Source organism: Leucoraja erinacea, chromosome 7 (genome assembly GCF_028641065.1).
Source record: "Leucoraja erinacea ecotype New England chromosome 7, Leri_hhj_1, whole genome shotgun sequence".
NCBI classification, from domain to species: Eukaryota; Metazoa; Chordata; class Chondrichthyes; order Rajiformes; family Rajidae; genus Leucoraja; species Leucoraja erinaceus.
The window spans coordinates 7,479,427-7,493,308 of NC_073383.1; the positions used below are offsets into that span (position 1 = coordinate 7,479,427).

At 43.0% G+C, this 13,882-nt stretch overlaps 2 protein-coding genes across 2 annotated transcripts in view; one reads left to right on the forward strand and one right to left on the reverse strand.

Moving 5' to 3' along the window:
• Positions 1 to 206: 206 nt before the first annotated feature.
• On the reverse strand, positions 207 to 8,927 carry c7h2orf69 (chromosome 7 C2orf69 homolog). Its single transcript, XM_055637729.1, has 2 exons — positions 8,425 to 8,927; positions 207 to 1,256 (listed from the first exon to the last, which is right to left on the reverse strand). Exons 1-2 carry the CDS (start codon positions 8,596 to 8,598, stop codon positions 414 to 416), a joined length of 1,017 nt encoding a protein of 338 aa, XP_055493704.1. The 5' UTR covers positions 8,599 to 8,927; the 3' UTR covers positions 207 to 413.
• The window catches only part of ftcdnl1 (formiminotransferase cyclodeaminase N-terminal like 1), a 29,313-nt gene continuing 24,168 nt past the window's right edge, over positions 8,738 to 13,882 (forward strand). Inside the window, exon 1 of the mRNA XM_055637726.1 lies at positions 8,738 to 8,840. The gene's annotated coding sequence lies outside the window, so the exon portion shown is untranslated. The remainder of the gene's footprint in view (positions 8,841 to 13,882) is intronic.

A 13,882-nucleotide genomic window follows, 5' to 3' on the forward strand; every position in this document is an offset into this window, starting at 1 on the left:
ATTCCCAAAATCAAATCAAGCATCCTCAATTTGTTGATGGAGACCTCAATTTAAGAACACGGTCTAGGTTAGACAAAAGAAAATCAATTGTCCCTCACTGACTTGGAACATTTTCAATTTGAAGATTGAAGATGTACAAATGAAATATTTAATTAGGGCAAGTCCATAAAATGCAAGAGAATAGAATTCAAAGTAAAGGCTACTCAGACAGTACCCACAACACTATTTTAATGTGCAGAAACATTAGGGTTGTGAGATGGACAAAATTACATGCAATTACTCAGTTCTCAAAATATGGAATGGATTTCTCCAGTGTACCAGTTTCACATGTACGCATTTTTCTACTTGGCTTTACTAAGAACAAGTCAGAACAACAATTAGTGATTCTTCTGTCACAATCGATTCTCAGCACATCAGAACACTTGAAGAACCCTAAAGTGATTATTCAGAGAAGGGGTTTCATTTTCAAAATGAAGCTGGTTTGTCACTTTAGCACCAAACTCCCCCAAGAGTCGAATGAATTTCCTATGCTCTTTCCCAATCCAAGCCCTCATGCCATCCCGCACTTGATAAGGTGTCACATGTGCATGCACAGGAATACCTGTCTTGGCTAATCCCTTCAGGATTTCTGGATCAGTGACCCAGGTATTACTTCCCCCAGCATGGCCACCATCCAACCAATACATTGCTGTAATGTTGTTGATGAAGGCAGCTAGTTCCTTGTCCTTTTGCGCTTCATTCAATTCATACAGTAGCTGGTTCAATACTACGCAACCTTTGCTGAAACCAATCAATGTAAATTTCAATGACGGGTCAGTGCATTTCTGGTTTTCAACCTCTGTGTAATTTCCAGAGAGACTTGGAGTACTCAGGTCATTCTTAGAAGCGAGGCCATTTGCAATTTTAGAATGACCACTACAGGCTTCATCGTGGGCAGCTGTAAATGAATCGTGAGACTGTCCATCAGCATTTGTCCGTGAGCGCAGAACAGTGCGTGCTTCATTAAACCCATTCATCAACAGTGAATACAAGTGTTTGAAAGCCCTGCAGTCAGAGCTATGTTCAGGAACACCAAACAAATTGCTTTGCACAAAGTTGTCATAGCAATTGAACTTGTGTAGATGCATCCGGGAAGCCTTTATGATCCATATGTGACTGTTAGGAAAACGATGGAATAGTAAAATGGCAACTTCTTCGAGACTCCATTGCTGCCAGCGAACATTTTCTGAATGGCGTATCATCAGCTCATGATAATCCTGCAAAGAAAATGCAAATACATGTTTCACTGCGCACCAAACACCGAAATATTCACATTACTTGAAGGCACAATGGCGTGGCGGTAGAGATGCTTCCTTACAGCGCAAGAGAGCCAGTTTCAATCCTGACTATGGGTGCTGTCTGTACAGAGTTTGTACGTTCTCCCCGTGAGTTTTCTCCGGGATCACCAGTCCCGCACCATCCCACATTCCAAAGACGTACAGGTTTGTGGGTTAATCGGCTTCGGAAATAATGTAAAATTATCCCTAGTGTGTAGGATAATGCCAGTGTATGGGATCGCTGGTCAGAGTGGACTCTGTGGGCTTGTTTCTGTGCTGTATTTCTAAACTGAACTGAAATACCTGTTGACAGTAAAAGCCAGATAATTACATCCGGAATTCAAATGTGGGCAAATCTTTTTTCCCCCACTGATATTAGTCACTAATTTAGACTTCTTTGAAACTCTGAGTCACAGTCAATCCCAGGTACCTACACTATTGTACATTCACTCCAGCTTCTTAAAAAAAATTGTTTTGACCAAATAGCATTTAAAGGTTTCAACAATTCACAGAAGAGACTTCCAAGAAATAGTTGGTAATGGTTTATTGCCTGGGCTTGCATGTGGAAACTGGTGAATATCCAAGCTTGGAAGCGGTTCAAGTTGGAAAACAGCCATCACAATTTGCTTATTAGGCTGTCAGAGCACAAACATGACCTTCACACGGAAAATCCATACCAAACCTATTTTGACTTGAAAATATTTCCATTTACATTTTTGCAAAATTAATTACTTAGAATTGCTTACATTCCCTTCTCAACCCACTGATGCACACATCTTAGTTTCTTTCAGATATAAACAGATTATTTGATAGATTTAGCATAATAGGCTAGTTTTGTCTACCTTTTAAATCCATTTGTTTATAGTTCTGAAACAGTGGAAATAGGATTCTAGAATATCAGAATTTAAAAAGCATACTATGGCAGATGTAAAAAACTTAAGAACTAAAAATGCTGGTTGCATTCAGGAGGCCAGGCAGCATTCGATGAAAGAGAAACAGTTAACATTTCAAGTCAAGCCAACCTCATCAAAACAATAATCTGAGAAACTCTCTTTCTCTTTCCACTGCTGTTGTTTTACCTACTATTCCTGTAGTTTTCTGCTTTTATGATCAATCAGAATTCCTTCTGTTAATCTAACCACTTCTGTAGGAAAGAACTTTAGCTCTGAAAGTTCCAGGGCTGATCACCAAATAAGGTTTTCTTAAATGAGCTCAGTCTTTCCAATTTTTTCTATCTATCCCATAAAAGCATGGAAGACTGGGCAAGCAAAGGGTCATCGAAAGTCAGGCATCCATAAGGTGTCACAGCTACGATTTTCATGCTGAGCTGCCTGCAGACCAAGTCAAGAGAGAGTCAAGACTGTTTAATTGTCATATGTACCAACAATGATAGAGTTATAGTGATACGGTGTGGAGACAGGCCTTTCAGCCCAACTTGCCCACACCAGCCAACATGTCCCAGCTACACTAGTCCCACCTGCCTGCGTTTGGTCCATATCCATGTACTTGTCTAACTGTTTCTTAAATGTTGGGACAGTCCCTGCCTCAACTACCTTATCTGGCAGCTTGTTCCATGCACCCACCACCTTTTGTGTGAAAAAATGATTTCTATTAAATCTTTTCCCCCTTCACCTTAAACCTATGTCCTCTGGCCCTCGATTCATCTACTCTGGGCAAGAGACTGTGATTCGATCCCATCTATTCCTCTCATGATTTGTTGCAGCTTTACTGGCCTGTAAGCACAGTAACTGACAGATAACATACAGTCATCAAAAATTTGATTAATAACCATAATATAGGGTAACCAAAGTCTACAGTATAACTAGACACTATCCATAGAATATCATGTTTGCTGAGGTTTGTGGCTTGTAGTGTTCAAGAGCCTGATGGTTGCTGGGAAGAAGCTGGTGGTCATGATTTTCAGGCTCCTGCACTTTCTTCCCAATGGTAATAGTGAAATAAGAGTGTGGTCAGGGCAGTCTGGGTCTTTGATGACATTGGCTGCTATTTTGAGGAAGTGCCTCCTATAGATCCCCGAGATGGTGGGGAGGTTGGCGCCTGTGATAGACCATGTAGTGTCTACCACTCTCTGCAGTCTCCTTCATTCCTATAACTCTTCTAACACAGCTGTGAAAGCTGCTCCTACGTTTACATGAGGGATCTACTTAGTTCTAATCGGAAAGAGACAGAATGAAAATGGTCCTTCGGCCATCCGTTCACACCAGTTCTCTATTATCCCACTTTCTCATCCACTCCCTACATGTTAATGGGAATTTTACAAGAGCCAATTAACCTGCACCTCCTTGGGATGTGGGAAAAAAAATGATGCACTGTTTAAACTGACATGGTCACAGAGAGAACGTACAAACTCCACACTAACAGCACCCGAGGTCAGGATCGAACCCGGGGCTCTGGCGCTGTGAGGCAGCAACTCTACCAGCTTGTCCCAATGTGCTTGATCAGGTGCAGGCTGGCACTGGGAAACTGATAGATCTACTTTAACCCAGCATGCTATGGCCATCTCTTGCTCCCCACCTATGGCGACATACTTCCCCCTCTCCATGTGGCGTTCAGCTGAACTCTCTCACATAATTTACTAAACCAACTTTCCTCACATAAATCTTCCAGTCCCACACCGACTTTGAATGATGATCAAATTAACTTTCTCTAAAGCACGTTTATCTGCATTTGTTTCCAAATTATGGTTATAATCTGGTGAATACCCTGATTCACCAGATCAAATCACCAATCAATTTAGGTATTCTTCCCAATACAAATCAGCTATAATAACCTTTTCATAAATAATGAAAAATTAAATCTTCAATAATACTTCCTTTCATCAAACCAACAAAACATACTTTGCGGGACACGCAGCATCTCTGGAGAGAAGGAATGTGTGACGTTTCAGGTTGAGACCCTACTTCAGTCTGAAAAAGGGTCTCGACACGAAACGTCATGCATTCCTTCTTTCCAGAGATGCTGGCTGTCCCGCTGAGTTACTCCAGAATTTTGTGTCTACCTTTGATTTTAACCAGCATCCGCAGCACTTTCTTGCACAAAATATACTCTGCCATTTTTAAACCAAATCTCTCGCCATTTTATAGACAATAGATGCAGGAGTAGGCCATTCGGCCCTTCGAGCCAACACCACCATTCAATGTGATCATGACTGATCATCCACAATCAGTACCCCATTCCTGCCTTCTCCCATATCCCGTGACTCCGCTATCTTTAAGAGCCCTATCAAGCTCTCTCTTGAAAGTATCCAGAGAACGGGCCTCCACTGCCTTCTGAAGCAGAGAATTCCACAGACTCACAACTCTGTGAAAAAGTGTTTCCTCATCTCCGTTCTAAATGCATTACCCCTTATTCTTAAACTGTGGCCCCTGGTTCTGGACTCCCCCAACATTAGTAACATGTTTCCAGCCTCTAGCATGTCCAAACCCTTAATAATCTTTTATGTTTGGTGAATACGTTGCAGAGTTTTTCACAGTGATTTCATTCTTTGTTCTGAGATTGTAAAGAGTGGGTGCTGTACTAACATACACAACATTTGAAATCCTCCAATTCTAACTAATAACACTGCAATTTTAATTAGCCATATCTTCAGCTGCACAGATGGATGCACCTTAAAACATTTATTTAATCAAATTTTTAATCAACCCTCTGAAAGTCAAAATTTAGAACAGAAAATACTAGAAATATAGAACAGGTCAAGTGGTATAGAAAGAAAAAACAAAGGGGAAAACACTTTAGGTTGATAAGTCCATGATCCTTCACCGTACAGTGCCCTCCATAATATTTGGGACAAAGACCCATCATTTATTTATTTACCTCTATGTTCCACAATTTGAGATTTGTAAACATCATCAAGGACCCACACCATCCTGGCCATACACTCATCTCTCCGCTACCATCAGGTAGAAGGTACAGGAGCCTGAAATCTGGTACATCCAGGTTCAGGAACAGTTTTTTCCCCACAGCCATCAGGCTATTAAACTCGCCATCAAACAAACTCTCAAATATAACAGCTTTTTGCACTTTATCTGTTTATTTATATGTATATATATATGGTCTATGCTATATAGACAAGCTGAACTGTTCTGTATTTATGCTTACACTGTTGTGTAAGCATAAAAGCATGTTACTCTGTTGTGCTGCAGCAAGCAAGAATTTCATTGTCCTATCTGAGACACATGACAATAACCTCTCTTGACTTGACTCTTGACTAGAAAAATTCACGTGTGGTTAAAGTGCACATTGTCAGATTTTATTAAAGGGTGTTTTTATACATTTTGGTTTCACCATGTCGAAATTACAGCTGTTTTTATATATAGTCTCCCCATTTCATGGCACCATAATGGCTTCACAGGCATTTCGAAGTGTTCAGGTGTGTTTAAATGCCTCATTAATGCAGGTATAAGACAGTTCTCAGCACCTAGTCTTTCCTGCAGTCTTTCCATCACTTTGGAAACTTTTATGGCTGTTTATCAACACGAGGACCAAAGTTGTGCCAATGAAAGTCAAAAAAGCCATTATGAGACTGAGAAACAAGAATAAAACTGTTAGAGACATCAGTCAAACCTTAGGCTAACCAAAATCAACTGTTTGGAACATCATTAAGAAGAAAGATAGCACTGGGGAGCTTACTAATTGCAAAGGGACTGGCAGGCCAAGGAAGACCTCCACAGCTGATGACAGAAGAATTCTCTCAATAATAGAGAAACTCCCCCAAACACCTGTCCGTCAGATCAGAAACACTCTTAAGGAGTCAGGTGTGGATTTGTCAATGACCACTGTCTGCAGAAGACTTAATGAACAGAAATACAGAGGCCACACTGCAAGATGCAAACCACTGGTTAGCTGCAAAAATAGGATGGCCGGGTTACAGTTTGTCAAGATGTACTTAAAAGAGCAACCAAAGTTCTGGACAAAGGTCTTGTTGACTGATGAGACATAGTACACATAGTAGCATAATGAATTCTGAAGTTTATAGACATATCCTATCTGCTGAAGTTCAAACAAATGTCTCAAAACTCATTGGCCGGCAGTTCATTCTACAGCAAGACAATGATCCCAAACATACTGTTAAAGCAACAAAAGTGTTTTTCAAAGCTAAAAAAATGGGCAATTCTTGAGTGGCCAAGTCAATCACCCGATCTGAACCCAATTGAGCATGCCTTTTATATGCTGAAGAGAAAACTGAAGGGGACTAGCCTCCAAAACACGCATAAGCTAAATATGGCTGCAATACAGGCCTGGCAGAGCATCACCAGAGAAGACACCCAGCAACTGGTGATGTCCATGAATCGCAGACTTCAAGCAGTCATTGCAAGCAAAGGATATGCAACAAAATACTAAACATGACTACTTTCATTTACAAGACATAGTTGTGTCCCAAACATTATGGTGACCTGAAATGGGGGGGGGACTATCTATAAACACTGCTGTAATTTCTACATGGTGAAACCAAAATGTATAAAAATGGCCTTTATTAAAATATGACAATGTGCACTTTAACCACATGTGATTTTTTTTTTTCTATTACAAACCTCAAATTGTGGAGTACAGAGGCAAATAAATAAATGATGAGTCTTTGACCCAAACATTATGGAGGGCATTGTATCTTAGAAATCAAACAAGGTTTAAGTTGCAGGAATTGAGGAGAAATGAAAACAACAAAGGGAATGTGTGATAGGATGGAGACCGAGAGAGATTGAATGCTGGTGATGTCAGCTGAGACAGGTTGGTGAAGACTGGTTAATCACAGCTGAATTATCTGGAATAGGTGATGGGTTAATGTTCCAGTTTGATAACTGGTATGTGAAATTCAATCTGGAGTCCTGTTAGGTGGTAATGTGGGCTGGAAGGTGCACTTCATGGGATAAAGGCAGGTTCGGTGAGACAAGAAAATAATAGAACCGAGGAATATTTTTTAAATTGGTGATAAAATAGGTGTGATTGCCCTCCCAGATTCTTTTCATTGAAAACCATAAACGTTAAGCGCAGACAGTCTGAATGGACTGTCATATTGTTTCTGAATCTGGGATACAATCATTATTTTAAATATTAATATGTGAATAACCGACGGGCTCCAACAACGTTGAGATGGCACCTGGAAGGTGCTTCCACAGTAGGCAGTTGCTGGGTTGGTCTACCCGACCTATACCGAGGGTCATCTTCTGGTTTAGCCAAATGTAAATAGGAGGAACAGCATCTCATATTTCGCTTGGGCATCTTATAACCTAGAGGCATGAGGTTTGATTTCTCTAACTTCAAGTAACTCTGTCTCGCTCTGATCATGGTCATCGTACGTTTTACTGTTGTCCTGTTTAGTTTCTCTGTCTGTTTACTCCCTTCAGTTCCTCCCCGCATACTCTTCTGGTTTGATGTCCGATTTTCCACCACCTGCAGTTATTTACCCTTCCTTCCTTCCTTTTTTCCCTCCCTCCTCCTCCCTCCCCTTTCCCTCCTTCCTTTCTTTCCTTCCTTCCATCCTTCTTTCTTCCTTTCTTCCTTCCTTTCTTTCTTTCCTTCCTTCCCTCTTTCTTCCTTTCTTTCTTTCTTTCTTTCTTTCTTTCTTTCTTTCTTTCTTTCTTTCTTTCTTTCTTTCTTTTTCTTTCTTTCTTTCTTTCTTTCTTTCTTTCTTTCTTTCTTTCTTCCTTTCTTTCTTTCTTTCCTTCCCTCCCTCCTTTCGTCTTCTTTCCTTCCCCCCTTTCCTTTCTTTCCTTTTCCTTTCCCTCTTTCTTTTCCTTTCTTTCTTTCTTTCTTTCTTTCTTTCCTTTCATTCTTTCCTTCCCTCCCTCCTTTCGTCTTCTTTCCTTCCCCCCTTTCCTCTTTCTTTCCTTCCATCCTTCCCTTTTTCCTTCCTTCATTCTTCCTTTCCTTCTCTCCCTCCTTCCCCTCCCTCTTTCTTTCCCCCTTCCCACTCTCGCTTCCCTCCCTGTGCGCCTTGCCCTGACCGCCCTTCCCTGTGCTCGGGCACCAGGGCCCGCCCGCCGGACACCCGCCTCCGCAGCCCGCGGCCCCTCACCCTCTCCCCGCCCGGCCCGGCCCGGCCCAGCGCTGTCCGGGGCGACAAGGCCCGCCTCCCATCCCCGGCGCTCACCTGCACGTCCCCCGGGAAGTAGAGCAGGTGGTGCCGGCTGGCGCCGCGCCCGCCCAGCCCCAGTAGCAGGTCGTTGCTCTTGCCCGGGCCCCAGCCCGGAACCCCGCTCAGCTTCAGCACCTCCACCCCGGGCCCAGCGGCCTCGGCCTCTGCTGCCCCGACCCGCCCGCTCATGGCCACTAGGCCCCGGCCACAGAGCGGCCGGAGAGCGGGGAGCTGGCGGCGTCCTAGCGCCGTGCAGCCAACATCAAGATCCCCGCCCCCTGAACCCTCGCCAGTCGCCAGTCGCCACCCGCCAAACCAGTGAACGGCACTGAGACAGAGACAGAGACTGAGACACAGACAGAGACGCCGCAACTACTCCTGTCCAGAGGAGGTTTGACCCGAATCATCCCATGGGCCTGCACTCGCTGGAGGTTAGGAGAATAATTGGGGACCTCATTGAAACCAAAGATCATATATCATCTTTGATTTAGTGAAAGGCCTGGATGGGGAGGATGTGGAGAGGATTCCACTAGTGGGAGAGTCTAGGACCAGAGGTCACAGCCTCAGAATTAAAGGACTTTCCTTTAGGAAGGAGATGAGGAGGGATTTCTTTATATATTTAAAACAGGATCTCTCCATAAACTACTATCAAATGTTACTTAACCACTAACCATCCACCATCACGGCTTGCTTTCCTGGGAGTTATGTTTCGATAGATTTCCTAAATAGTCTGCCTTTCATGGTGGATTTCACCCATGGATTGTTATAAATTAAATACTTTTTTTATTTTTTTATTTCAAAATAAACTTTATTCAATTGATAAATATATACAATTCCTGAACCATTCAAACAAACAAAATTCATCCGACATTTTCGGAGACTATACAAATTTTTTCAGTACGATTTTTTTACATTTGTCAAATTTCACCAAACAGTCCCCCACCCGTGCCACTCTGGCCCCTGTCCAAGTAATAAATATATACAATGTTTACACAGTGCGAAAATTCCATCTGACAGTTTCATTTCCACAAAAAATGTCCCCCACCCGTGCCACTCATGTGGCCCCCTGGCGTGGGATTCCTTCCCTTAATTTAATTTGAGGGGCGTCTCCACCATACCGTGCCCCCTATGTCCAGCAGCGGAAGGACCCTAGACTGTGGTCCTCCCCCACCGAGCCTTGGCGTTGGCTGCACCAAGCTTCAGCGAGTCCCTTAGCACGTACTCCTGCAGTCTGCAGTGGGCCAGTCGGCAACATTCCCTGACGGACATCTCACTCTGCTGGGTGGTGAGCAACACTCGGGCAGACCAAAGAGCGTCTTTCACCGAGTTGATGACCCTCCAGCAGCACTCGATGTCAGTCTCTGAATGTGTCCCTGGGAACAGTCTGTAAATCACAGAGTCCTCTGTGACGGAGCTGTTCGGGATAAATCGTTCCAGGGACCCTTGCATACCTCTCCAGACTCTTTTTGCAAACCCACACTCTGCAAAGAGGTGGGCAACCGTCTCCTCTCCACCGCAACCGTCCCGGGGGCAGCGTGAGCTGGTAGTGAGGTTCCGACGGTGCAGGAAGGATCTAACTGAGAGGGCTCCCCTCACCGCCAGCCAAGCCAGGTCTTGGTGCACTTTTGAGGTTTCTGTACCAGAATTTTGAATGCGTGGACTTGGAGTTGGATAGAGTGGATGTGGAGAAGCTGTTTCCACTAGTGGGAGAGTCTGGGACCAGAGGTCATAGCCTCAGAATAAATGGATGTTCTTTTAGGAAGGAGATGAGGAGGGATTTCTTTAGTCCGAGGGTGGTGAATCAGTGGACTTCATTGCCACAGGAGGCTGTGGCTGCTGTCGATGGATATTTTAAAGGCAGAGGTAGATACATTCTTGATTAGTATGGGTGTCAGGGATTATGTGGAGAAGGCAGGAGAATGGGGTTTGGAGGGAGAGATAGATTAGCCAAGATTGAATGGTGGAGTAGACTTGATGGGCTGAATGGCCTAATTCTGCTCCAATAACTTCTGAACTTGTATCTATCTGTTCACTGCTTTTTCACATTTGCATCTGAAGTTTTACTTGAGGTAGGAGATAAACCCAAAGCAGCGGTGGACTTGGAATAATAATGCAGGTTTACTAATTAGACACAAAAGTCTGGTGTAATTCAGCTGGTCAGGCAGCATCTCTGGAGAAAATACATAGATTACTTTTTGTGTAGAGACTCTGACCCACTGAGTTACTCCAGCATTTTCTGTCTATCTTTGGTATAAATCAGCATCCGCAGTTCATTTCTATTACAGGTTTACTGATTAGTCTGTGAAACAAAATGAAAGAACTGTGGAGGAAAACAAATAAAACTGCAGATGTTGAAATCTAAAACAAAAGAACAGAAATGCTGGAAAACCTCAGTCAGTTAAGCAGCTTTTGCGGAAAGAGAAAGCAGATAACACGTGTGTCAGGAACCCTTTGCAGAGAATAATAAAAAGATGTGTCAAAGAGACACAGCAGAGAAACATGTACTTTCGGCACAGCTTGCACATGCTGACAGCACATAAGAATGCAATTTGACCCATCATGTCCATGATATATACAAGTTGCTTAACTAAGCTAGTCCTTTATTACCTGCTTTAGGCCCATATCTCTCTAAACCTTTCCTATCCATCTAATTGTCTACCATCGCTTAAAAAAAACTTCCACTGACAGTATACACTCTGAAGAAGGGTCTCAAACCGAAACTTCACCCATTCCTTCTCTCCAGAGATGCCGCCTGTCCCGCTGAGTTACTTCAGCTTTTTATATCTATCTTCGGTTTAAACTAACGTCTGCAGTTCTTTCCTGCAGCATATTCCATATACCCACCACCCTCTGTGTAGAAAATGTTGCACCCTCATGCCCTTTTTTAATTGTTCCCATTTCCCCTTCAATCTATCCTTTCTAGTTTTAAGCTCCCCTACCCTGAGGAAAAAAAAACTGTGACCATCCACTTTGTACCTCTATAAGGTCACCGCTCAACCTCCTACCCTCCAGCAAAAACAGCCCCAGCCTAACTAGCCATTAAAATTGAAGCCATCAGCCTGGGCATCATTCTCATGAAACTTTTCTATATTCTTTCCAGATTGGTGATATCCTTCCCCTAACTGGCTGGCCAGAACTGTACATAATATTCCATGTGTGGTCTCACCAACAACATAGACACTTGTTACATAATGGCCTAATTCCTTTACTCAATGTATTGACTGGTGATTGCAATGATTTTAAACGGACAATTTGCTTTATAAATGAAGACATTGAAAGTCTTTCATATATAATTGAAATATAACATCAAGGACAAGGTGTATGGTATTGAAGAGGGGAGTTGTAAACTTCATCCTGAATATGCGGGCATTTGGTACTCATCCACCTTGTTTTTCTTTATAAATAGATGCATATAATATTTAGAGCAAGGAGGCTACAACATATTTTATTAAAAATGTGTGTGCTTTGGAAAATAAATTACTAGATTAAGGGACGGCATATTGGCGCAGCTAGTAGAGCTACTGCCTCACAGAGCGGGAGACCGAGGTTCGATCCTGACTTCCAGTGCTGACCTTGAAGAATTTGGAAGTTATCCCTGTGACTGTGTGGGTTTCCTCCAGGTGCCCCAGTTTCCTCCCACATCTCACAGACGTCCGGGTTTGTAGGTTTATTGGTATTTCTAAATTGTAAGACGTAGATACAAAAATGGGTTAACGTAGAACTCATGTGAACAGGTGGTCAATGGTCAGTATGGACTAGGTGGGCCGAAGGGCCTGTTTCCACGCTGTATCTTTGAATCAATTACAACTATTCCAGGGATCAATCGGAGAAGCTGTGGTTGTTCTCTTGGCACCAGAGGAGATTCAGAGAGGATCTGATAGCAACATTTAAAACCATGAATGGTATAGGCAAAGTAGAGTTAAGAACTAAAGGATATAGAATTAAGGCAACCCAAAACAACTAAAAATGACATTAGGAGAAATATTTTTATATAGTGAGTGATTAGAATCTTGAAGGCACTGTTAGAGGATCATGGATAAATTATGATGTTCAAAAGAAAAATGAATAGGTAAGTGAATGGTGAATAATTTAAGGTTTTGAGGGGGAGCAGGATTAGCTGGATTGTTTTTGTAAAGGTCATGGATATGATGGGCCAAATTGCATACTTGTGTGTTATTTTTCTGTTTTCAAACAGCATTTAAAACTCAACCACGTTGTTTTGGAGTATTGTTAGGTCAGTAGGGATAAGGTCAATTGATCCCCTTCCCAGGTAGAGACCCGGGATCAATCCTGCCTATGGGCACTGTATATATGAAGCTTGTATGTTCTCCCCGTGACCTTGTGAGTTTCCTCCGGGTCCTCCGGTTTCCCCCCACATTCCAAAGACATACAGGTTTGCAGATTAATTGGCTTCTATAAATTGTCGCTAGTGTGTAGGATAAAGGGGTGGTCATTGGTTGGCATGGACTTGGTGGGCTGAAGGGCCTGTTTTCATGTTGTAAACAATCTAAACTAAACAGCAAATGCTGTTGCTCACGTGCTGAGATAAAACCTGTTTTGGGTCAATAACCTTTCAACATAAATTCTGATGAAACTAAGACAATGTTGCTTTTTCCATGTGTGAGCTACTTTCAAATGAACCCTTTTATCATGTGCCTTGCTTTCTTCTTCCTACCTTTCCTATTATAGTAACTATCTTATGGAGTATTCAAGTCAAGTCAACTTTATTTGTCACATAAACGTACAAGATGTACAGTGAAATGAAAGTGGCAATACTTGCGGGATTGTTCAAAACAACAGAATAGAACTGAACCAGTATTTACATTTAAAAAAGAAGATGCAACCGTATTTATGCCCTGGTGAGATCAGAGTTTACAGTCCTGAGGGCCTGTGTGATGAAACTCCGTCTCATCCTCTCTGTTTTTGCAGCGTGACAGAAGAGGCGCTTGCCTGACAGCAGCAGCTGGAACAGTCCATTGCTAGGGTGGTAGGGGTCCTTCATGATCTTGCTGTCTCTGGATCTACACCTCCTGGTGTATAGGTCCTGCAGGGGGGTGGCGAGTGTAGTTCCCATGGTGTGTTCGGCCGAACGCACTACTCTCTGCAGAGCCTTCCTGTCCTGGGCAGAGATGTTGCCAAACCAGATCGAGATGTTTCCGGTCAGGATGCTTTCTACAGCACCAGAGTAGAAGGATTGAAGGATCCTTAGAGAGACCCTGAATTTCCTCAGCTGCCTGAGGTGATAAAGGCGCTGCCTTGCCTTACTCACCACTGCGGCAGTGTGTTCTCCCAGGTATTTAAAGCTGCTCACCCTATGCACAGTGGTCCCATTAATCCCCAGTGGCGTGTACGTCCTTGGTTGTTGTGCCCTTCTAAAGTCCACAATCAGCTCCTTCGTTTTTGTGACATTCAAGAGGAGGCTGTTAGCCTGACACCAGAGTGCCAGGTCAGCTACCTCCTCCAGGTAGGCCTT